The following is a 23,654-nucleotide window of genomic DNA, read 5'->3' on the forward strand; positions in this document are numbered from 1 at the left end:
CTCTCTCTCTCTCTCTCTCTCTCTCTCTCTCTCTCTCTCTCTCTCTCTCTCTCTCTCTCCTCTCTCTCTCTCTCTCTCTCTCTCTCTCTCTCTCTCTGACACTCTCTCTCTCTCTCTCTGACACTCTGATGAGTTTGCCAGCTAATGAATTCCCCAAAACGAGCTGAAACACACAGACGGCGGCGATAGATCTGTTTAAAATAGACTGGCTCTGCTCAGGGACCTGGGTTGACACCCCGGGTTTGGACTGCAGCCTCCACATCTGATCAATACAGACAGTTGTGCTGAGTGAGACTTCAGTAATCGGTGATTGTGTGAATTCATCTCTCCCTCTCTCTTCCTCCAGGATGTACCCGATAAAAGAGGTTCCTGTGGCAGCCGAGGCCCTGACTGACTGGCTGTATCACAGGTTTGTGGACAAGGAGAAGCTGCTGGCCCACTTCTACGACACAGGTCAGTTTATAAAGTCTACTTAGTAATAATGAAACCTCAGTTGTTGCACCTCTCTCTTCAGCTCGCACCACATCTGACACAGATGTATATGTAAAACAGTGTCGAGCTTTGAGCCTGTGGGTGAGCGCTTTCCACGGCTACATTTGACTGATGTTGGAGAGCAGTTGTTGCTAGGAGACGCTGTCAACTCACTGGCGCACATCACCTGACAATCCTACGAAAGACGCTTTCTGTAAAAGCACACAGTCCGTCTATCATCTGCTCCTGTTTAAGTACTGCAGACTCAGACTCGTGGACTGGAACGACATTAGCAGGGCCGACTAAACAAAGAAACATCCCGAGTCCATTTCTGACTGCTCCTCTGTTCCTTTGTCCCTCCCCTCCAGGATCATTCCCGCCAGAAGACGGACAGAAGGAGGCAGTTTCCCGACCGATGATCCTCGACCCCGTGTGGCTGTGCGTCATCCAGTCGTTTGCGTTTGCCTCGGGCTACATGTGGTACAGCGTCCTCCAGTACCTCTACTGCTGTATATTTTGAGTGCGCAGACGAGGCGAGAGTCTTTATCAGACCGCTGGGAAAAAGCCTCAGGATCAGTTGGTGCGTGGCTCGGCGTCATACTTGCCCCTAACGATGGATGAATGTACATTTACAACAAGAGGAGAGACTTACTGTAACAGGAAACCCAAACACACACACACACACAGATAACAAATACCCGTACAATACCAAACTGGTCACAGGCATAGTTGAAATTGCACACGGCCCTAACACGACACACTCGCTCCAATAATCTCTCGCACTCGTCACGACTCACATTTCGATGGTTTACACGTCCTCATACACGTAGACGCTCACACACGAACATAACTTTTTATTCAAAGTAAAACAAAAACGAGGCTCAGGACTTCTCCAGAAGACGCTCTGGACTGAACTCTGGCTCTCTCTCTCCCTCTCCCAGGCTTCAGCCCGCAGTAGTTTTACAGAGTATAAAGTGCGTATGGAGGCGTGCGTGTGAGTGATGACTAGAAGCATAATGTCTGCCCTTATTCTTCTTCCTGGTAAGAGTTGATGAAGCCCTCTGGACCTCTCTCTCAGCCCGCTGACGAGCCGGCCGACCACAACTTTCCAGAGCAAGCGGCTGTGTGAACGGCTGCGCAGCCGGCCGCTCCTCTGGCCTTCATTGCACTAAGGATCCATACTGCCCTCACCGCTCCCTGTCCCAGAGAATACTCCCGAGTGTGGTAGCTGTCAATGTTTTAATTTATTTTTGTTTTTCTTCCCTTAATCGGCATATCTCCACAGAAACGGCCATTGTATTTTTTGTGTCTGTGTCTTTTTGTTATTTTTCTTCTTCCCGTTCCTGCCTGTCTGTCAAGGCAGTATTCTGAGCTCACTGAAAAAAAAAAAGGGGGATCATGTTTACACTGGCGGGCCTGCTGAAAGCCTAAAAGGGATTGGTGGCTATGATGCAGAGCGCGGTTAGGGTCGTTTCTGTGTTGGACGTTAAAGGGAGGAAGAGGAGACCGTGCTGTAGTGCTAAAAAAATAAAAAATAAATAAAATGAAGTTGCACGCAGGGCAAGATTTGCAGTCTGATCACCTGAAAAACGAAGGATACTCCTCGTGGATTCCCTCATTTTCACCCTCTGCTCTCCAACATGCATACATACACACTTACACAAACAATGTGCACACACAGCCATGTGCAGCTACACACAGCAGAGTGGACGTCTGTGCGGCGAAGGATCATCTCAGCGAGCCAGTCTGAGAAGGCAGAGACTCTTATTCCCACGTTGACTATATAGTTTTACAAATATTTAAGCCATATGCTTAGTGTTGTCGGGGTGGGGAAAAGAAATGAAGAAAAAAGTTTTTTTTTGTTTTTTTTTATAGAAAGCTACCCTAAGTTAAGCATTCTAAAAATAGAGATTTTGGCTTACAGGACTATAGGTGTCATTACTGTAAATTTACAGCATAACCTGCCTAAGTGAGTGTGTGTGGTTGTCTCCCCCCTCCCCTCCCTCCCCATTTTTGATATAAACACGTGGTGTTGCTCTGTGACGTCAGAGTGCGGCGGCAGTATTACCACGAGCAGTCAACTTTGATTTCATTTTAAAAACTACATGAACTGTTGTCTTCATGTCACGGTATGTTTAAATCTTGTACATAACAAACTGACTGCAGCGTTTTTCTTTTTTTTTCTTTTTTAATTTAATTTTGGTCTGATAATTCTGGAGAATTTTGATTTGAAAATATCATGAATGTTTGTTTGTTTTTAAAAGATGACGACGATGAAAGGCAAAGCTTTTCCCCTTCACTTCTCAGTGTTATCCTGTGTTTTTAATTTATTTTATCTTTTGTTTTGTTGTCGAGTTTCTGAGCAGAAGGTCGTTCTGTGTGGACACACGGGCTCAGTTTCAAACTCTTACAGTTTTACATTTTAGGATGATCAGAATTTAGTGGGAAACCTCGACTATCGAGCCTTACCTGATGTCATGGTGGACCACAATTCCCCAAAAAAGGTTGTCCTTGAACTCCATGATAGAAAACATTTAAGGTGTTGGTGATGATGTTTTGATGGCGTAAAACTATGAGGGGATCACTCTTCACTTACGAGGGAAACTCTGGCAGGGCCCTAAAGTGATGTCGCTGTTCACTCTCGAATGTACTCGTGTCGTGGTTTTAAAGTCATTTATATGTAATTTGCTTCGCCTGCTTAAAGTAGGAAAATGATAGAGCAGAAGAAATGATCATTGTCATAAAACCAGTGAATAAAAGGTGCATTTGAGTAGTTTTTGTGAAACTGTGAAATGCAGCAAAAAAAAAAAAGAGAAAAAAAAGGGCTACCTAACTGGGTAGGTAAAAACAGTTCCAATCAGGCTGTCAATGTGATTCATCCTGCGGCCCTTTCAGATTCCCCTCCATTGTGAGAGTGACTTAAAATAAAGCATCTTTTTTTTTTTTTTTTTTTTTAAATCATGTTTTAACTTTTTTTTTTCTGGCCATATTTCCAAAGAAGGCAGGGAAAAAATGTTTTCCTAGATGTGGTTTTAGGAAATAAACACAATAGGGATTTAAACAAATTATACTAGAACTGTCTGTAATTTTCCATTTTGTACTTCTCCTTTAATTCCTAGCTACACAGCCATTTTACAGCACAGAAGACTTGTGCTGGAATAAAACATCATAAAGATCCTAACAGTGTAACTCTTTTCTTTGTGTATTTAAATATCAGTGAAGTGTCAGATCGTACGTTGAATTAGCAAGCTTCAGCCAGGAGCAGGTTAGCTTAGCATAAAGACTTTAAGTAGTGATAAACACGAGAAAGCTTTTACAACTTCAAAATGTAAACGGGGCAGATTGAATACAAATTCAGAGTGTGACTGGACTGATAAAAAGGAATTAAGGCTAAAAAGTCATATGAGATGAATTCTGTTATTCTTTAGCCTCTTTTGCCTTTTATTAGACAAGACGGCTGAAGAGAGACAGGAAATGTTGGGAGGAGAGAGTCTGGGATGATGTGGGGAACGGACCAAAGACGCATTCAAACCCACGGCTGCTGCATTAAGGCCTACAGCCTCAGGGTGAGACCTTTTAACGTATTTTTTAGATTTCTTTTTAGGCTTTTTATACCTTTTATTGTGGAGAGTGTGAGGAATAAGAGCCACAGGTCGGACTACAGCTTCTGTACATGGGGTGTGTAAATTAACCGCTACCACTAGGCCACAGCTGCCCCCAACCTTTGACTTTCTAGCCAAGCAAAAAACTTTTTTTTTTTTTTTTTTTTTTTTTTTTTACAGTTAATTGAAGTTGCCACAATAATAGTGTTTATAAATGTAACCCTCACATTGATGGACCTAACAACACTGCTGGAATACTCAATGTGAGATTTGTTTTATCTGTCGTTTTCTTCATGTATCTGCATACATGTAAAGACTCGTAGCCCACAGCAGTGTAACAGAAAAACCACAGATTCAAAGATGCATGTTTTTTTCAGATCAATATTGGTGTTGCTTCTCTGACTGAGTGACTGGCTGAGAGGTGTCTCCAGGTAACCAAAGCCTGTTTGCTCAGCTCTTGTTCAGTTTAAGTGTAGTGTCAGTTACTAGCTGCTGAGAGTTGCTGGTTCATGTTGCACTGGTTTCAGCGGTGACGGTAGGCTGAAAGAAATGCAAAGATCTTCTTAATCAGGCAGGAGATCATCATTAGTCATTCTTTCCTGGTGCAGAGTATTTAAGGCAAATGCTGCTGAGTATTGCAGTGAAAATAATACCCCCGATTGAAATTGTTTTCTTAGAAGTAACGGTTCTTTCGAGATGTAATTGTACTTACTACAACAGACTACCATGTACATGCATATGCTCACCCTTAGCACTAAACTGGCACCTTTACCAAGCAATCATGCCAGCCTCCAGGAAGTTGCTTTCCAAGACATAAATGTGCAAAAATACACTTTTTTTTTTTTTTAACCTAATTTTTGTTAACGTTAAACAAGCCGTAGTATAATATTATGATGGTGGCCTTTAGAGCTCAATGCTGACATATTAAGTCACCTCTGGACTGAAGCAGGCTGATCCTTTTTACCAGTCTATGCTTGGCCTCAATTTTTTCACGTTTATCAAGAAAGATGTGTATTTTACCAAAGATTTGAAGTAGTTTTCACTTGTAACACTTGGTTAGATATTTTAAGACCAACACTATTACTGTTTGACAGCTCCTGACAGGATTGATCTTTATTTAGAAGTTTGAAGGTCAAGTACAGTGTAAATGTGACGTACACTCGATGGCCACTTTATAAGGTACAGCCATTCAACTGCTCTTTAATGCAAATATCTAATTAGCCAATCACATGGTAGCAACTCAGTGTATTTAGGCGTGAAGACATGGTCAGGACAATCTTTTCAAGTTCAAAATGAGCACCAGAACGGAGAAGAAAGGTGATTTAATTGACTTTGAACGTGGCATGGTTATTGGTGCCAGACAGGTTGAGTAATATCAGCAACGGCTAATCTACTAGTATTTTCATGCACAACCATCTCAAAGGTTTATAGAAAATGGTCTGAAGAAGAAAAAAATGTCCAGTGAGCGACATTTCTCGGCGTAAAAATGCCTTGTTGATGTCAGAGGTCAGGGGAGAATAAAGCAGATTGGCTACAGCAGCAGAAGACCACACTGGATGCCACAGGCTATACTTTGCACAGGCTCACAAAAATTGGACAATTGAAGACTGGAAAAAAGCCGCCTGGTCTTGTGAGTCTCGATTTCTGCTGCAGCATTTGGCTGGTAGGGTCAGAATTGGGCATAAACAGCTTTAGAGCATGGATCCATCCTGCCCTGTATAAAGGGTTCAGGCTGTGGGTGGTGGGGCATATTGTCTTGGCACACTTTGGGCCCCTGTGCACCAATTGAGCATCGATTCAATGCCACAGTCCACCTGCCTACCATGTCCAACCCTTTATGATCACAATGTACCCATCTTCTGATGACTATTTCCAACAGAATAACACACCATGTCACAAAGCTTATTTCATCTTAAACAGAGTTCACTGTATTCAAATGTCCTCCAGAGTCACCAGAACTCAGTCCAAAAGAGCATCTTTTTTGGGATTGTTGTGGAACAGGATGTGTTTCATGGATGTGCAGCCAACAAACCTGCAGCAACTGTGTGATGCTATCATGTTGATTTGGACCAAAATATCTGAGAAATGTTTCCAGCACCTTGTTGAATCTATGCCAAGAAGAATTAAAGCAGTTCAGAAGACCAAAGGGGGTCCAACCCGGTTCTAGCAAGGTGTACATATAAAGTGGCAGATGAGTGGATCTGTTTTTATTTGACAATTCAAAATGTAACCTTTCCACCAATGGCCTATCTGCACTCTAATTTTGAATTTAAAGGATAAATAAGGCCAGTCTGGCGTGCCATCAACATTTCCATAGCAGCTGGAGTAATAGGTGGAGGGTCAGGTCTGCAGGAGAACCACCCGCTTCAGGCATCCAATGGGAACTGAGAGGGGAAACAGCGGGAAGTGGGCTGGAAAATGGGATTAAAGATGCACGAAGCTTCACCAATGTACCAAAGGGCTCACAGTCAGGAGCCAGGGTGGCCGTTCCTGAGCATGGTGTTCAGATGGAGTACCACTCTAAATATTGTGTGTTCCTGCTCAGCACAGCTCAAAACCTCTTCCCAAGGTCAACCACCTCACACAGACGAATTAGTCTCAAGAGGGACTTCGGTGTCCTCTGCACTGCAGAGAGCACTTGTGTTCTTCCTTGGACACCTTCAATGATCTATTTCAACGTCACTCCCAAAGATCGTTAATGTCACACTTTGATGCCTGCTCCCTCATGAATACCTTGTTGGTAGTTGTGTCCCTTGAGTCAGCAAACACTAAAAACACCCAGCTGTGGAGAGGAGGGCCAGGCTGAATGTCACTGCATCAGCCATGGGCATGACAGTCTCTCTGGCCCCTCCTGCTGTGGGACTGACACTGGTGGTAGGATCACATGTTTCCCATGCAAATACTTGTCAAAACATCCACCAATGAAATGATATTAGTCTCAGGAGTGCAGCAGTGAAGAAGCATGCGAATTTTGCAAAAAGTGACTGAAATGGTAAGTCTATTAAAGATTACAGAAAGTCTCCTTTGCACCTCCTTGTAAAGTTTACTGTGTCTTGGTTTTGTGTTATCGGTCTCAAAGGTTTTTGCAATTGTGCAAAACAAAGATTTTTTTTGTATCTTAATCTTGAGGTGCTGATAAGAGCAGTGTCTAATATTATTCCAAAGTTGTTAAAAAAAAGATATATTCTGTCTTATGAGCTTGGCTAATTGGTTGAGAGATACGGCAGTGAAGCACAAGGAGGTTGGGGGGGGGGGGGGGGGCAGAACATTATGATTGCTTTCACTTCACTAATTAGAGTTATTGGCCATCCATCCACAAATATAAACCTGACATTTCATGAGGGTAGCGGATCCAAAGTGATAATTTGAGAGTGTGTCATCTGTGCTACAGTGACTTAAACTATCCAGATTCTAAATAATTTAGACAACTGAGCCTTGAGGGACTCCAAAGCTTAGAGTCCAGAGTTTGGCTCCTGGTGGTTCTGACCACACCAGGGGACAAGCTGTTCCACCTCCCTTCTGTAAGCAGACTTGTTACTGTCCCTGATGAGGCTGATGACAATGCTGTTGTCCGGAGTTTCAAAGAGGGCTCCCCTAAAGTGCAGTCATTGGTGTAGTGAGAGAGGGCACACCCCTGGGGAGCTCCACTACTGATTGTATAAGGTCTGGATGTGACCCTCCCCAGACTCACCTGCTGCTGCTGCCTCCAGTCAGTCAAGAAGTTGGTGATACAATGACAGGTGGAAGCTGGCACTGTGAGCTGGGCCAGTTTGTGTTGGAGGAGAGTGTTGAACGCCCAGTTGAAGTCCACAAACAGGATCCTTGTGTTGTATATCTGTCCTCCTGCTACTTCCTCTCAACTCCTGGCCTTTAACATGGGCATCTGATGTCAGAGCTGCCTTAGGCACCAGACTGTCTCTGTTGTTTTTAGCTGTCAGTTTTCCGCTCTACACCCCCTGCTCCCCTCCAACTGTTCCTGGCTGATGTCCAAACTCCTCCAGCTCTTTGTAGGAGTGACCTTTGCAGAGGCAGACTGACAGACCGGCTCGGCACTCACTCTCTCGGTGGTGTGTGTGGTGTCAGTGTGTGGTACTGGCAGCAGAGTCCGGAGAGGACTGAGAGGATAATTTGAACACAACTGCTACTGTGGCTGCCCCAGTGAGACAGGAATCCCAGAGACTGATGAAGGGATTTCACATCAGCATTAAGTTGTAGAGAAGAGAAGATTCTTTTATGAGAACAATATATGATTTCAACTGTAACTTTGACCACTGCGGCTTCTTTAGATTAACGCAATCTAAAGAAGCCAGAATCAGAATTGTCACATTAATTTGCATAATATGACTACAGTTAATAATCTGGTCTAGTCAGGTTGATCACAGTTTGTTTCAATTACAAGATCCTTAGGTACATTTTTAATAGAGGATCAGATATAATCCTTGTGAAACCACCAAAGGATAATAAGAGAGTTCAGTTCTTTAGATGATGGTCTTTGTATAGCTGTAAATAGATATCTCAGCATTAACAGTGAAATCTAACTAAAAGCACATCTTATATCTCATGCTCATTCTGAAAGGACTCAACATTTTAGATTCATTCACCTCGGAAAATATATTGACATATATACAACCAGAAATATGAGCAGTGTAAAAGCTTGCCAAGTGACGCTTTTTGGACGTCAACTTTTTTAAAGGCTCCAGCTGGTCCAAGTCAAAGACCTCTAATGATAAGAAGGATATCAGACTCCTATGCTCTTGACATATGCACCAATTAAACAGATCTGATGTGTTTAGTAGTAGTGGGGGGATTCATTGGAAAGATTAACAAAAGTAACTCATAGCCATGCACATGTGCTATATAAGCCTTTCCAAACACTGGCATCACAAAAACACAAGAAAATATAAACACATTTCATGTATTTATTTGTTATAGGCTCGTAATTTGTTGTAAAGGCTAGTTAGCAGAAAAATATCAATTTTCATGTATATTACTACTTTAGCAATGATAGGGCATAAAATAATTTAAAAAACAGACATAGGCATCAGGCATCTTTCGAGCACACATTGCTGTCATCATGTGCAAACCTACATTTACAATATAATTACATATACACTTTTTTTTACACACACACTTTACTTTCAGCCAAAATCTTACTCAATGATAATGTTTTATTTCAAATTGAAGTAGCCTACTTTATTTTTTAACACTACATTATTATTATTATATATTTTTAAGGTTTCCTGGAAGGCAAACCTTAAAAGACACCCCCTATGTGTGTCTTTTGTCACCTTCAGGCAGTCTTGACCCAGAGGAAAAACTGCTAGTTATAACTTTAGTTCATTTTTAAGTCACATTTCGTACATATATTATAGTACGCTTTTTTTTAAAGGAAAGTGTAACAGTTGTACAGAACATTATTCCTATCAGTTGATTCCAAAACCACACTTTGCTGGTTTCCTTAACACATTAAGTTTAAAAGACATGACATTATATTACATAAACTTATTTGGTAACCTAACTGAAATAACACATTTATTACCTTGGTAGAGAATATGTTCAAAATGTATGTTTTCATAATATATTATGTGCAGTTATTATAAACCTGACATACTTTTTTGTTTTATCAACATTACAACATTTTTATAATCAGTTCGAAAATCTCTTTTTTAATTTTTAATTTATTTTATTAGGGAGACAGTACATGATGAGAGAGATACTGTATCTGTAAGGATGTGAGAAATATGTTCGGAAATCAATTTAAAGGAAAAACTGTTTTTCATAATCAAATACTCAGGGAAATTACTTTTCAACAATTCGCTTACAGATTTGATTTTTTTCAGTTCTGTGTCCGGGAGATAGTTGCCGTGGTGACCAAAGCGTGGCTTCGACTTGGATTGTGCATTTCTGGCGCCACCCTGTGGAGAATCGATCACGAGCACTCTACCCGCCCCGCTCTCGCGGTTTTCAGGCGCTCGGCAACCTCACGAGTTGTATGTTTTCACTGACCAATCAGGAGCCACCAGTAGGACAGAGCGGACCAATCACGATTTGAGATTTCGGCACCAATTTAAACGGAAGAATTAGCGCTTCCTGTGTTGTTAACTGCAACACAGACGAATGGACTCGAACAGAAGCAGAAAGCCCAACATTGCTCTATTTTAGTATCAATATCGAGGATTAACGCGACTTCAGGACAAGAGTAAACCGAGACAGTGCTTCTGAAATAACTTATTTACGTTTGTATGTTATCTACAGGCGATTTTATCTTTATCATTAGCTCTTCCAACAGCTTGTGTTAATGTGCCGTCCACGGTAACGTTAGCTCGAGGCGGCTAATATTTAACATTTTATTCGGGCGGAAGAAAGATGCCGTCCCGTGTTGAAGATTATGAGGTGTTATACACTATCGGCTCAGGATCCTATGGAAGATGCCAGAAAATAAGACGGAAATCTGATGGAAAAGTGAGTTATACGCACATAAACACCGCCTACCTGTTGCCAGGTAACGCATGAGAGCTCGGTTACAACCACGAACCCGTTCATTGTGGTTAACCGATAACATCTTGTGTAAACCTTACATTAAACGCCGGATTAAAGCCCTGCACACATGCCCTTTCAAAATAAAATCTGTAACTAAATTGAAATCATGCCAAAGATGTTATCCCTTTTTTCAGAGAAAATGCAGAAGTGTAGTTTGATTACATATGCTGTCGTTTTTACATATATACCAGCTTCGCGCATGCATATCCAAAGTGAGCCTCTGACTTTGAAACCTTTATTCAATGTTACCGATAACAGCAATAAGAATAAATCAGTAGATGAGAATAATCAGAAATCATTTTGACAATCATTAATAGTTTCTGTTGTTTGTTATGCAAAAGGATATGCATCATTTTAAAACTGTACTGCTTACTCCCTTGTTTATACTATGCAAAGACATCATAATGTTTATTGAGTTGTAATATTAAATCTCCATCTTTCATTGACCACCTTTGTTCTGAAGATTCTTGTGTGGAAAGAGCTGGACTATGGCAACATGGCGGAGAGCGAAAAGCAGATGCTGGTGTCAGAGGTGAACCTCCTGCGGGAACTCAAGCACCCAAACATAGTGAGGTACCATGACCGCATTATAGACCGGAGTAACGCCACACTGTACATCGTCATGGAGTACTGCGAGGGTGGCGACCTTTCCAGTCTCATCACCCGATGCATCAAGGAAAGGTGACTATCTGACTCTTGAGGTTTGAATAGTTGGTGTACTGCAGGTTGTGTAATACTCTGCCTGTCTTTTGTCTATAAGATTTTCAGAAGTACCTCCACAAATGTAATTTTTTTTGTGACTCTGGCAGACGATATTTAGAGGAGCAGTTCATCCTGCGGGTCATGGCACAGCTGACGTTAGCCCTGAAGGAGTGCCACAGACGCAGTGACGGCAGGGCAACAGTTCTTCACCGAGACTTGAAACCAGCCAACATCTTTCTCGACATCAAACAGAACGTAAAGCTAGGGGACTTTGGCCTCGCAAGGATCCTGAACCATGACACCAGTTTTGCCAGAACATTTGTTGGGACCCCTTACTACATGTCTCCAGTGAGTTCTTGAGTTCTGTCTGAGGTTTTGTTGTCAAATTCCCTTTCTTTTTTGTTTTTGCAGACTATTTAGAGCATTCAGTCTGAACTCTGAGCCTCCTGAATACAGCCTAATTAGCTTTACTTTTCAATATATTTTTTTCTTTCAGGAACAAGTAAACCGGATGTCATACAACGAGAAGTCAGATATTTGGTCACTGGGATGTATGCTTTATGAACTCTGTGCTTTATCGTAAGTTTTCTAACTCCTCTGAGTGCGTTTCCCCGGCAGCAGGTTGGTCAACTTTGAATCTGAACATTTTTCATGGGTCCCTCCTGTTTAGCCCTCCATTCACAGCTTACAACCAAAGAGAGCTGGCAGAGAAGATCAGAGAAGGGAAGTACAGAAGAATCCCATACCGCTACTCTGAAGAGCTAAACACCTTACTCAGCAAAATGCTTAACTTGAAGGTTAGAAATGAATATTTGAACAACCAGACAGACCAGACCGTTTGTTTATGACTTGATGTAGGGGAGGGTTCATAGATCTTTGTTTGTCTGTAAGCAGGACTATCTGAGGCCCTCTGTGGAGTCAATCCTACAGAGCAGTCTGTTGGCTGAGGCTGTCTCTGAGGAGCTGAGGAGGGCACAGGCAAGGCTTCGAAGGAGGTCAGCAGAGTCTGACTGTCCCCTTCAAAGGCAGACTGAACCCGCCTCTGCAGCAGAACTCAGACTCCGGGAACAGGCACTGCAGGACAAAGAGAAGGCACTCAAGGAACGAGAGGAGAGGCTTGAGAGTATGATTAGATTCCACTTCCATTTTTGCCACACTGATCCACTTCTGCTCAAAGTTTTAATCTTACTGTGGAATTGCCACGTCACAGTGACCACTGCTAGCTCGTCATCAGGCATTTCCCAATCCACCAAACCCTTTTGCCAATCATTGTCTATCATCAGATTCTACATTTCTATACAGTCTAGAATCTATAAATGGAGATTAGGCTTTTCCCAACCTGCAAAAAGTTACAATTACGTCTTTGCAAGAATTACATCTGGAGTTTGAATCCATCGTTTTCTCTAAGGAAACATTTCATACCTCACTCTTCAGGTGTAAATAGTAACGCATGATTATTTATGGAAGTGGCTGTGTTACTTTGGAAAACTATCCTCTCACTCTACCACCTCAAATGATTTACATCTGCAGAAAAACGTGTTTAGGTTGAACAGGTTTGTTCAACCTGCTAGTGCCTAAGGTGTTACAGCTAAATGTTTACCTCCTTTTACTCCTCTTTAACAACTGCTTCCACAGCTCATGACTGACATTGAATAACACTACAATAAAATAAATAATGGATGCAACATTTAGGCAGCCTGAGTAAATGAATGCTGTTTTTTTGTCCTTTCATGGCAGAAAGAGAGCAAGAGCTCTGTGTTCGTGAGCGCCTGTCCACTGAGAAGCTTGCAAGGTATAACTGCTTTATAGAAAGCTTAAAATGGAACTATTTTACTCAAATTCTACAATATTTTCTTCTCCTGCCATTTATATTGAACTGTGGATGTGAACTCTTTCAATGTTTCAGGGCAGAGAATTTAATAAAGAATCACAACCGTCTGCAGCAGAGGGACCTGGCACAGTTCTATGGCAAAGACATAGGTAGGGACCTGACTGAAGACCTCTGGATTTACTGAACTGAGCAGTGTTTAAATGTTTTAATTTGTGAATGCTTTTGTTAAACACAGATGACTAAAATGAAGTGTATTTATTTCTTTTTAATTCATGTAAATACAGTTTTTATACTCTAATAAAGTATTTTTTATATAAACGTGTTTTAATTTAATGCATATAAATGTAATAGAAATAATTCAGTTCATATTACACACTCTACATTCTGAAATCCAGCTGCAAACACTGGTGTAAAGTTTAATGTTTTCAACATAGGCTACAGATTAAAACATTCTTTGAAAAAAATAAATGCTTACAGAAACTGTAACATACCATGTGTGACTCACTATCATTTTTGGTTCTAGATGTGGAGGAGTTCTCCCCCAGCAAGAGGAAGGTCCACTTTGCAGGTGAAACCAAAGAGAACCAGCGACCCGACGGTCACCACAGTGTGGTGTCCCAGGAGCTGATTCTTAGGAGGCTGCAGGTGGCAAATCTGCGGCCTCAAACGGTGAATGATGTCGAGAAAACCTGTCAGTTCAAAAGCAGACAGATACTTGGCATTCGCTGATCACACAGGCGTCACTGTCCAACATTTCACTGAAAGTCAACGAGTCATAATAACTGGATGTAAAATAAGCTTTATTTATAAAACAGTTAAGTAGCTGAGACTGTAGAAATGCAAAAGTGTCATTGTTGCAAGCTTTGGAGTTGTTGATTGTGAATATACTGTGTTCTTTCTAAAAGAAGTAATTTTCATGTACTGCTTTGATGTACACTTACAGGCCCGATTTACTGATAATTTTAATTTGTAGGAATAATTATACTACACCCATGATTTTAAATGTGCAGAATGATTCACTGTATATTTTTCTTTCACCACCAAGATTCATGTACCATATATGAATACTTAAGAATGCATACTTATAGAGTTTTATAGTTATTAAAACTGTTCTCTGTAATTTGATGTGGAGATTTTAGAGATTCATTCTGCTGAGTATAAATCAAAACTGTTGACCGGAAAGTATTTCGTTTTTGATGTCTATTAGAAGTATACATTGATTGTTCACCAGTGAATTCAAGACAAATTTTGCCCACAAGGGGTCATCACGTTTCAACGAAAGGAGCAGCTCCTGAATTTACAACAGGCTGATCTGCCTTTGATAACTATCAACGAAGCAATAAGGCTTTACACCTTAACGTCCTTTGATTTGAAAGAGTATGTAAGACAGAAGCTTATATTGTATTTCAATGAGTTAATATTCATACGTTGATAGAAACAAGAGAAGAAAGAAATGTTATTGAAGTCTTACTACTCTGCAAAAGGATTTTGCTAAATATGTTCAAATGTTTTTAGTTTAATTTCAATCAAAGTCACTTTAAATGGCTTTTAAAATAGACAGTTACGATTTTTTTCTGTTGATTAAATTAACATTAAACGGGCAATTACAGGTAAACGCTTGTGAACCTCGATTCAAAGATACGTGTAAAAATATCTGCGTAAAAAATGAGTGTTTTTCTACTAATACTGAAGACTGAGGCGTCATCGCGAGACTTTAATTCAATTGTCGTTAGCGTGCGTAGCAACCACTGTTGTCTCGGTTGTTTGTCCCGCCCTTCTTGCGAGAGCTTCTTAACTCGACCAATCACATTCCACAATGGGCCTGATCCGCCAATAGAAATCGCGGAGGGGGGATGTCCCTTACGGTGCCCTGTTTCGTGTGGAAAGTTTACCGGCTCGGGTGCAAAGTTTTCAGCCGTCTGCAAATCGAGGGTTGTCGGCTAACGTTTTTCAGGAATATGCTGGTGACGACAACGGGTTTTATTTCTACGTAACTCGCGCCGCTTCTAGGATAAATTTCAGCAGTGGGTGGTTTCCGATAATAGCCGAGTGATGCTGGGTGTTGCAGTGAATGAAGACGCTGATAGCCGATGATCGTATTGTTTCAGTAAGCCAGCTAGCTCGACGTAAAATCGTTAGCTCGGAGTAGTGAACCCGGCAAGCTAGCAAGTCCCCTGTCTGTCCTACTGCGCCCGGTAGAAGACTCTCGAAACTTGATTCTGCGAAGGACGTGAGGGGAAAAAAGAAGCAAAAATGGCTTGTGAGCCTAACCGTGCCCGGCTTATGTGTATGCTTTCATTGACTTTTGGTTTTTTTATTGTGGAAGTGGTGGTCAGCCGGATGACTTCATCCCTATCGATGCTGTCGGACTCCTTCCACATGCTGTCGGATGTCATCGCCTTGTTAGTGGCTCTGGTCGCTGTGCGGTTCGCCGAGAAAACCCAGGCAACCAACAAGAACACGTTCGGATGGATCCGGGCGGAGGTGATGGGGGCTCTGGTCAACGCGGTCTTCCTCACGGCGCTGTGCTTCACCATCGTGCTGGAGGCTGTGGAGCGCTTCACCGAGCCCCATGAGATCGAGAGCCCGCTGGTGGTGGCCGGGGTCGGTGCCGCGGGGCTGCTGGTCAACCTGCTCGGACTCTGCCTGTTCCACGGACACGCGGGCGGAGGCCACGGACACTCTCACGGAGGTCACGGACACTCTCACGGGAGCAAGAACAAGAGGGTGAAAAACAAGTCCAAGAAGGCTGGAAACGGGTCTACATTAGAGGAGACCAACAACCTAGTTGGAAATCACAGCAGCCCCGGGGAGGCGAGACAGAGAAATGGTCAGTGTTTGTCAATGTGATGTATAATGATGTACTACAGGCCAGTATCATGTGCCAGGGGATTCAAAGCTAACCCCCATCGTGTCCCACATTCAATCTAACATGTGCTAGGCCTTATCTCCATTGTTACCAGTCCAGATTGCATAACAGTACACACACAAGTCTTCAAACCACCCTAAGGAGACTCGCTGCCTGAGTGACTAGTCCTTATTGTTTTTGCTGTGACATAAGACATTCAAACGGCTGTTATCCTTATCAGATATTTTGCTGGGATGTTATTCTATCATTAGAAACATGACCATCTCCAGTGACACTGGTCAAGTTTCACATTTCAGCTAGCTCTAAAAGTGTATTTTTTTAGACTCAGTCTAGAAAGTTTTTTGGGGGGCAAGTCCAAACTTGTGCTGGAGTCTAATCTATCAAGATTCCTGCAGCTTTCATGTCTTTTACTCTTACTGCTCAAAGTGAATTAGGTAGTGATAACCTGTTTGTGACACTACCAGATCTTGGTGTCTGGTTCCTAAACAACAAACAAACAGACACATACATCAGTCTTTTCTGTTTAGTTGCAGTTACATGGTGGTTTGATGTCTTGTCCACAATGAAGCAATAGAACCCCACCAATAAGCTTCGGCTTGTTGGTGGTCATTCTGTCAATGCTTCTCCTCCTCTTGAACTGTAGGGTGAAACCGTATAGAAGACCATATCCCCCACACTGTCAGGCCTGACCAGTCCCAATAAAATGGAGGCTATTTCCTCCTCCTCCTGTGCACTGATGGCTGTTACTGGGTCATACATCAGTGTAACAGTGGACTCAACAGCCACAGCCACACCATTAGCCAAAGACGAATGACTTTGCTACAGCGTCCTGGCACAGAAGCGAGCAGCCGTTGCTCAGGTGTCGTTCCCCTCAGAGCAACACTGCGTGCAGCTACAAATTACGTTTGCTTGAGGTGAATCACCACAGATTGTCTGTTAGCATTCAAGATCCCCGCGCTGGTAGTTTTGCCTTTATGTAATCCTGCACAGCAGTCATAAGGGGGGTTTGGCTTTCACAGTCAAAGCTAGAAAACAGCACATGTCAACTTAATGATCTGAATTTGTTTTTCTCTTTCTTGAATTTAAAGTTGTCAGCTCCCACATGTGTATCCTGGTAACCTTACAGTGTTGGTTCCCATTATGTTTTAAGTCTCTAAAGCGCTTTGTGCTCAACTGGCTGCTGCTGATAGCACCATCTAGCTTCAACTTTACAGCTTTGTTTTCCTCCCGCTATGAGTTTACTATCGGTGCTTTATTCATTTCTATGTGTTTTTAATATACGACTGTTCCCTCGATTATTCATCTAAACTGTTTTTTTTCCTCTTCAGAAATCAGCCGTAAAGCCCACACAGAGACGCAGATGAACGGCAACACCCACTATGAGGAGATGGACCCTGACCACGACGATGCGTCGCAGCTCAACATGCGCGGGGTCTTCCTGCACGTGTTGGGTGACGCCCTGGGCTCTGTTATTGTGGTCATCAATTCTTTAATATTTACCTTTGTGTGGAGGCCCTGCAAAGCAGATGAAACTTGCATTAACCCGTGTATCAACAGCCACACCACAGATCACCAGCATGTCAATCACACGCTGGTTGACCTGCTGGAAGGTCCCACTCTGTCACCCATGACGTTGGCCGGCCCCTGCTGGGTTCTCTACCTGGATCCCACACTTTGCGTCATCATGGTGTGCATCCTGTTGTACACCACCTACCCGCTGCTGAAAGAGTCGGCCCTCATCCTGCTGCAGACTGTGCCGAAGCAGATCAACATGCATCTCCTCAACGAACGACTACTTAATCTGGAGGGCGTCCTCGGCATCCACGATTTGCACATATGGCAGCTGGCCGGCAGTCGCATCATAGCAACAGCGCACATCAAGTGTCACGACCCCACAGCCTACATGGAGGTGGCCAAGCGCGTCAAGGACTTCTTTCACGACGAGGGCATCCACGCCACCACCATTCAGCCCGAGTTCGTCACGTTCAGCTCAGAGTCTCGCGACTCCCTATGCGAGCTCTCCTGTCGGACTCAGTGCGCTCCCAAGCTGTGCTGCGGCTCCAAGGACAAACAGAACACGGGCTCTGACAGGAAGGCCGGCACTGACTGCAAAGCTGCGGCCTCAGCCCTGGAGGTTATCGATGAGACCCTCGAGCAGGCTCCAGATATTCAGGTTCTCCCTCGCTCTGAGGCTGAGGTCATGATTGCCAGAGAAGTGGAGTCCTCTCTGTGAGAAACCGAAAACCATCACATCAAGCTAATTCCTCATCGTCATTGGTGCTGTTATGTTTTCAATCTGTGCCTCTGTCACAGAAATACTTTCCTCAGCCTTTCTTTTATTCTCTGTCATTGCCTCCTGTTTTGGGTAAAATCCCAAAAACACTGTTCATGCATTTATACCCTTTCTTTCCAGTTTTATCCTTCCGTTTACATATCCCCCCCCCCCCCCAGCCTCTCGTCTGCTTCTCGGCCCCTCTCTCTCTTTGTCTGTCGCCCGGGCAGTGTGGTGGCGATGCATGTTGGGGTTCACTGACCTTATCTCCTCCAGGACCGGAGCGAGGCCTGCATGAGTGTCCCTCATTAGCACCGTGTTGTGATGTGTCATCTTGTCCCATGGTGTTTCTGTGCCAAAGCTTCTCACTGCAGGACTGAAAGGTTTCCGGAGAAGTCCTCCTGCCCTCCAAACGGACACACACACGCACACACACACACACACACACAAAACAAATGCAAGTCAGAGCACACATCACTGGGTTATTTTGTTTTGTCCTACGGACCTGTTTGCAACCAGCCTACCTTCTTTGTTTTTAGCGTAGGCTTTAAGCAGATCTATTTTCTTACTCTCTACCCCAAAATTGAAGAGTATTGTATTGCATACTAATTTAAGTATTTAAGTTATTAGAGATGATCTATTTGTCTTTGTAGATGCTGTCTGTAATATTATGTTTGGCTGATAGAAACTTTTTTCTGTCTTGAATATTAAGACAGACCATCTATGCTGTAGTCTTTTTTTTTTTTTTATTTTTTTTTTAATAATGATTCTGTTTATCAAGACTTTCCTCTGGCCTTGACTCAGTTTGAAATGCAGTCATACGTTGGATACAGAAGCTGTACCTACAAACTCTCTCACATAGCCTTTTAAACACAAACGACTGCTGTGGTATAGCACTGTAGACACAGAATAACTTTCTCGCAACGGCACAGTCACCTAATTAAATGTTCCTTTACAAGTGTAGCCTTGCGAGCCAGAGGGTCAGGTCTGTTGTGAAGCGATTAGCACTGTATGCTATTATGAGTAATGAAGCGCTATTCTCTGTATGATTCTGTAATGGAAAGCTTTCTGGTGGTGGCTGTTGATTTAAGTCCAATATCCTAATGAATGTGTTCAGCACCTCTTGAATCCATGCTGGAATTGTAATATTTCCAGGACTTTTTACAATGTTCACATGACCAAACTCAGACTCGGTGTTTGACTTTCAGCAGCTCCACTTTGCGCTCCAGTTGCTGCTTACCAGTACCTGCTGGTATTTCCCAACATTAATCATAAGTGTGTAGGGAATGACTCGTGTTAAGTCTGATTTATACTTCTGCGTTGAATCGAGGCCTTAGCATAGACCTGATGCAACCTCAAGGCCTGTGATTGGACTGCTGGATATCCTTGTATTTCTGGCATTTACAACATTTCCAATATCGCAGCTTTTCTAAAAGTTCTACGGAAGGATCAGCTCCAACTCCAGAAAAATATGGTGCCATGGTTTCTTGCACAGTTACGCAGACACACCAAGGTACATGTATGAAGAGTGCTCGTGACGACATAGTCAACTTGTGTAGCTACAGTGTAGATTTGACGCAGAAGTATATAAAACAGACGTCGTTTTCTGTCCTCTGCTGAGCCAGCTCTCCTTTTTTTTTTTTTTTGCTGAATTGAAGACCATATGGTGGCCTTGGAAATGAATTATGAATTTTCACTCACTACGTCACTATAGATCTCATTAGAAGGTGATCCATCAAAGTATTTCAGATTTCCACTCCTGTTTCAATGTGTATGCAATATAGAAATTTGTGCTGGGAAATATATTTTGATGCGTTCCTCCATTTGTAATGTTGGGTCACTTTTATTCCGTGTCTTTTAAGACTTGAGCTCTATGTGCAAATTGAAAACAAGTGTTTTTTAATTTTAGATATGACATGTCAACTGATGTGTTTTTGATAAACTATATATATACAGTACTGTCCAATGTGTCATTGTGAAATAAAAAAAAATATGGCTGTTTGGTACAGTTTATGAACCAAAATGTGTAAATTTTTTGTTCTCTGACTTTTTGTGAATGCACACAAACCGCAAAGGTATGAACAACTCTGACAACGTGACTTAAAGTTACTGGAAAACATTTTAAAAAATAGAGGAAAAGCAGCCTTGTTAGAGCCTGAAATGTTATAAAATAAATCTCTTCTTCTTGCCTAAAATGTAAGAAGTTGATGCATCATGAGGAGAAAAATATTTTACTTTCCCCTTAATCTAATAACTGACCCAAGTTACAATGTTTTGGGCTCAGCGTTTTGTTACATTATCAACCAGTTATTACATTTTTTGACAACATTTCAAGTAGTTTTTGGGCTCTAACAAGCCTGCAAGAGATACGAAAACTGACTACCACAAACGTTTATTCACCACAATGATTCAAAGTGATGGAGAGATAAAAATCAATCAAAACACCAGCTGATGGTGGCAACATTTTCACATAGAAACTTAACTGTCAAACATGCACGATAACCACAAAGAGACCAACAAAAAAATGTCCCCTACAAACAAAAGAAATACAGGTTAATCCATGAAGAGAAATTCAAACCCAAGACTACAAAAAGCAAACAGAAACTACAGCAAACAAATTGCACATCACCTACAGAGAGACTGAAACTACAGTATGTCAAAGACAAAACATCTCATGAATGATGTCTCATGAGCACATGAGCACACTAATTACAAATTCTAAATGGCTTGTTTTAAAGCTTGTGTTTTTCTGGTCTTCTGATTACTCAAAGCACTTCTCCATCCCAGGTCGCACCTACACATTCACACCATGTTCACACATTGATGGGAGAGGTTGATGAAGTGGCCATCAGTATTGACTGATCACATCCACATGCTGCTGGCAAAGAGTGTCATTTGTGTCTCAGACTATTTGTTTGGAGCCCCTACATATGAACAAGGGAGAATTACACTTATTTTAATTGCAAATAGCAATTTTTAAAGTTTTTATTTTCACATTTGAATATTTTAAGTTGCATATTTTGCACTTATCAATTACACAGAATAATTATGGATGTGTAATTATGAACAAATGAGCCGGAAGGCTTTAAACTCTATCACCCTGAGACCATGTGATGCTTTTCCTATCAAGAGTACAATGATCTTGAAATCAATCCCTACATTTGTTAGGGAGCCAATGGTAAGAAACTGAAACTGGTGTAACCTTTAATCTCTTTAAGGGTTTGTTTTAATCACTGAGTGATTGAGAACCAGTTTCCTAAAGACATCAACCCAAAAAGATATCTTTTGTTGATGTTGCCTTTAAAATCCACTTTAGCTGTGGAGGTGTAAACGAGATTAAAGAGGAGATTTAAAAAGAAATAAAGGTGCAGCGGTCAGCATGCTGTCTTTATGACACTCATCCTTCAAGCTTCCTCTTCAAAGCCAAACTGTTTTAACATGCATGTGTTGCTCAACTTTAATGTCCATTTTTTATGTGTTATTTAACTGTACTTGTGGCTTCTGTTCATGAAAATAAAGATAGAATAACAGTACAATGTGACCTGATTCTCTCGGCCAATAAAAAAATTAACAATTCCCTCCTGTTGTAGCAGAGGCATCTTGTTCATGGAATCACAGTGTTTCAGGTCACAGTGACCTGGACCTTTGAATATCAAAATCTGAATAGGCCTTCCCTGAGTCTAAACTGACTATTGTGCCAATAGTTTCCTCTTATCTGTTGCATAACACAATTGGAATTATGGTGAGAAAAGGGATTGTTTTCCCATGATATAAAGAACCTCTGGATTTTAAAATCACCTCAGCAATTTAACCTGTAAACAATGTGTTCAAAATTATGTCACAATTCATGGATGAATTTTTGAGTGATAGTAGGCCACTGTTAGAATTGACTTTATTTGACCAAAATAAAATTAGTTCAGTTCAACTGCAGGTCATGGTTCCTCTGCAAATGGCTATCACCAGAAGGGACACATGACATTTATAATGTATAAGTATCATAGACCTTATAAAATAACAACTTAGTCTAAATGTAGTTATCATTGGAGTGTCATTGAGCGGTATTGAAACAATGGCGGTCACTATATTGTAAATGCTATTTTCACCTGACTTCCAATTGATCTAATAACAGAATAAGAGTTGGAATTAATTAATTAAAGCAAACAGCTGCAAAGTGCTCACCAGTCAGTCGACTCAGCCACATCTGGGATTTTGCAAATGTACTCCTTGTACAGTGTATGGATGACGAAATGAGCCCTTCAGACCGGAATAGTTTTTCTACCAGAGTTAAAGTTCAATTCTACTGTAAAAAGTTTACACTTTTTGCTTAGAATTTTCAACACCCATGTTTGGCACTTGCTATCTACGGATACCGGATAAACACAGGAGTGGACAGATCAGATCAGACCTCTCTCTGAAATATAGTTGAGTATAAATCGAGCCATAAAGTACACACAATGGAAATGGGCAAGTGGTGTGTGTAAGCCAAGCTATCATTCCAACTCACAGGAAAAAGTTGATTGTATGTAAGGATGCACAGGAGCTTATGAGTCCTGTCCAGCTACAAAACCTCAGACTTTGTAAACAGTAATAATGGTTAGAAGTAAATCTCACAGGCTTAGTGTGAGTTAGTTGTGGTGTTGTCATACTGCAATAACATAAATCCATAATAGCAGCATTTCACAACTCCTCCTTCCGATGTAAAGACGCAGATTATGGCTCAGGTCAGTGGTTGAATCTCAGTGGAATTTCGGTGTGGCTGCTGGCTGTGATTGTGTGGCTGATGGGGCAGCTGCCAGGCTGGACGGGAGTTTTGTATGAGGCCCAGGGGCATTCCAAATCAACGAGCACGGGGTTCTTTACTCAGCATTCCTCAGTGCTGCTTGCCTGTGTTCCCTCTCTGTGCTCTGTCCCTCTGTGTCTCTCTCTGTCCCTTTTCATGTGGAAAGAAAGGGGCATATACTCTGTGTTTGTGCTCTTTGTTAAGATCAGGTGTTCTTTGCACCTTTGCTGCAGCCTATTGAATGCAAACAGTAAAATGGCTCTGTATGCATCCACTGCTGACATTCAAGTTTTGTGAATCCCCAGTTCGCATGCACATACATATGTTAACAAGGGAACATACCTGCCTGATAACCTTTTCTACTATCAAAACAAAAGTAGATTTAGACCATACCCTGTGATAATATTTAGAGAGATCCACAATAATCAAGCTCTTTGTAACAATAGCTACGCAAAAACATAATTTGTAAAGGCAGAAACTCTGACATGAAACAAAGAAACAAAACTGACTGGCTGACAGCTGATTGGATGGGCAGGGCACACAAAGTAAGAAAGTCATCCAACAAAACTTTCTACGTCTATTCTACA

The 23,654-nt window shown here is 41.9% G+C and overlaps 3 protein-coding genes across 3 annotated transcripts in view; all 3 read left to right on the top strand.

Annotated features, from left to right (window-relative positions):
* Positions 1 to 3,652, top strand: part of lpgat1 (lysophosphatidylglycerol acyltransferase 1) — a 41,623-nt gene extending 37,971 nt beyond the window's left edge. Inside the window, exons 7-8 of the mRNA XM_079338393.1 lie at positions 347 to 453; positions 840 to 3,652. Of these exons, the coding sequence (XP_079194519.1) occupies positions 347 to 453; positions 840 to 991 (259 nt within the window). The 3' untranslated portion in view covers positions 992 to 3,652. The remainder of the gene's footprint in view (positions 1 to 346; positions 454 to 839) is intronic.
* Positions 3,653 to 10,120: 6,468 nt separating this feature from the next.
* Positions 10,121 to 14,057, top strand: nek2 (NIMA-related kinase 2). Its single transcript, XM_079338418.1, has 9 exons — positions 10,121 to 10,535; positions 11,077 to 11,294; positions 11,423 to 11,663; positions 11,812 to 11,894; positions 11,986 to 12,112; positions 12,210 to 12,438; positions 13,053 to 13,107; positions 13,222 to 13,295; positions 13,670 to 14,057. The coding sequence occupies exons 1-9, from the start codon at positions 10,440 to 10,442 to the stop codon at positions 13,873 to 13,875; spliced, it is 1,329 nt and encodes a 442-aa protein (XP_079194544.1). The 5' UTR covers positions 10,121 to 10,439; the 3' UTR covers positions 13,876 to 14,057.
* A 138-nt stretch (positions 14,058 to 14,195) lies between these two features.
* Positions 14,196 to 20,310, top strand: slc30a1a (solute carrier family 30 member 1a). The gene is made up of 2 exons (XM_079338405.1): positions 14,196 to 15,976; positions 17,344 to 20,310. Exons 1-2 carry the CDS (start codon positions 15,400 to 15,402, stop codon positions 18,246 to 18,248), a joined length of 1,482 nt encoding a protein of 493 aa, XP_079194531.1. The 5' UTR covers positions 14,196 to 15,399; the 3' UTR covers positions 18,249 to 20,310.
* Positions 20,311 to 23,654: the final 3,344 nt, after the last annotated feature.

The sequence above is a fragment of the Symphodus melops genome, assembly GCF_947650265.1.
Source record: "Symphodus melops genome assembly, chromosome: 1".
Classification (NCBI taxonomy): Eukaryota; Metazoa; Chordata; class Actinopteri; order Labriformes; family Labridae; genus Symphodus; species Symphodus melops.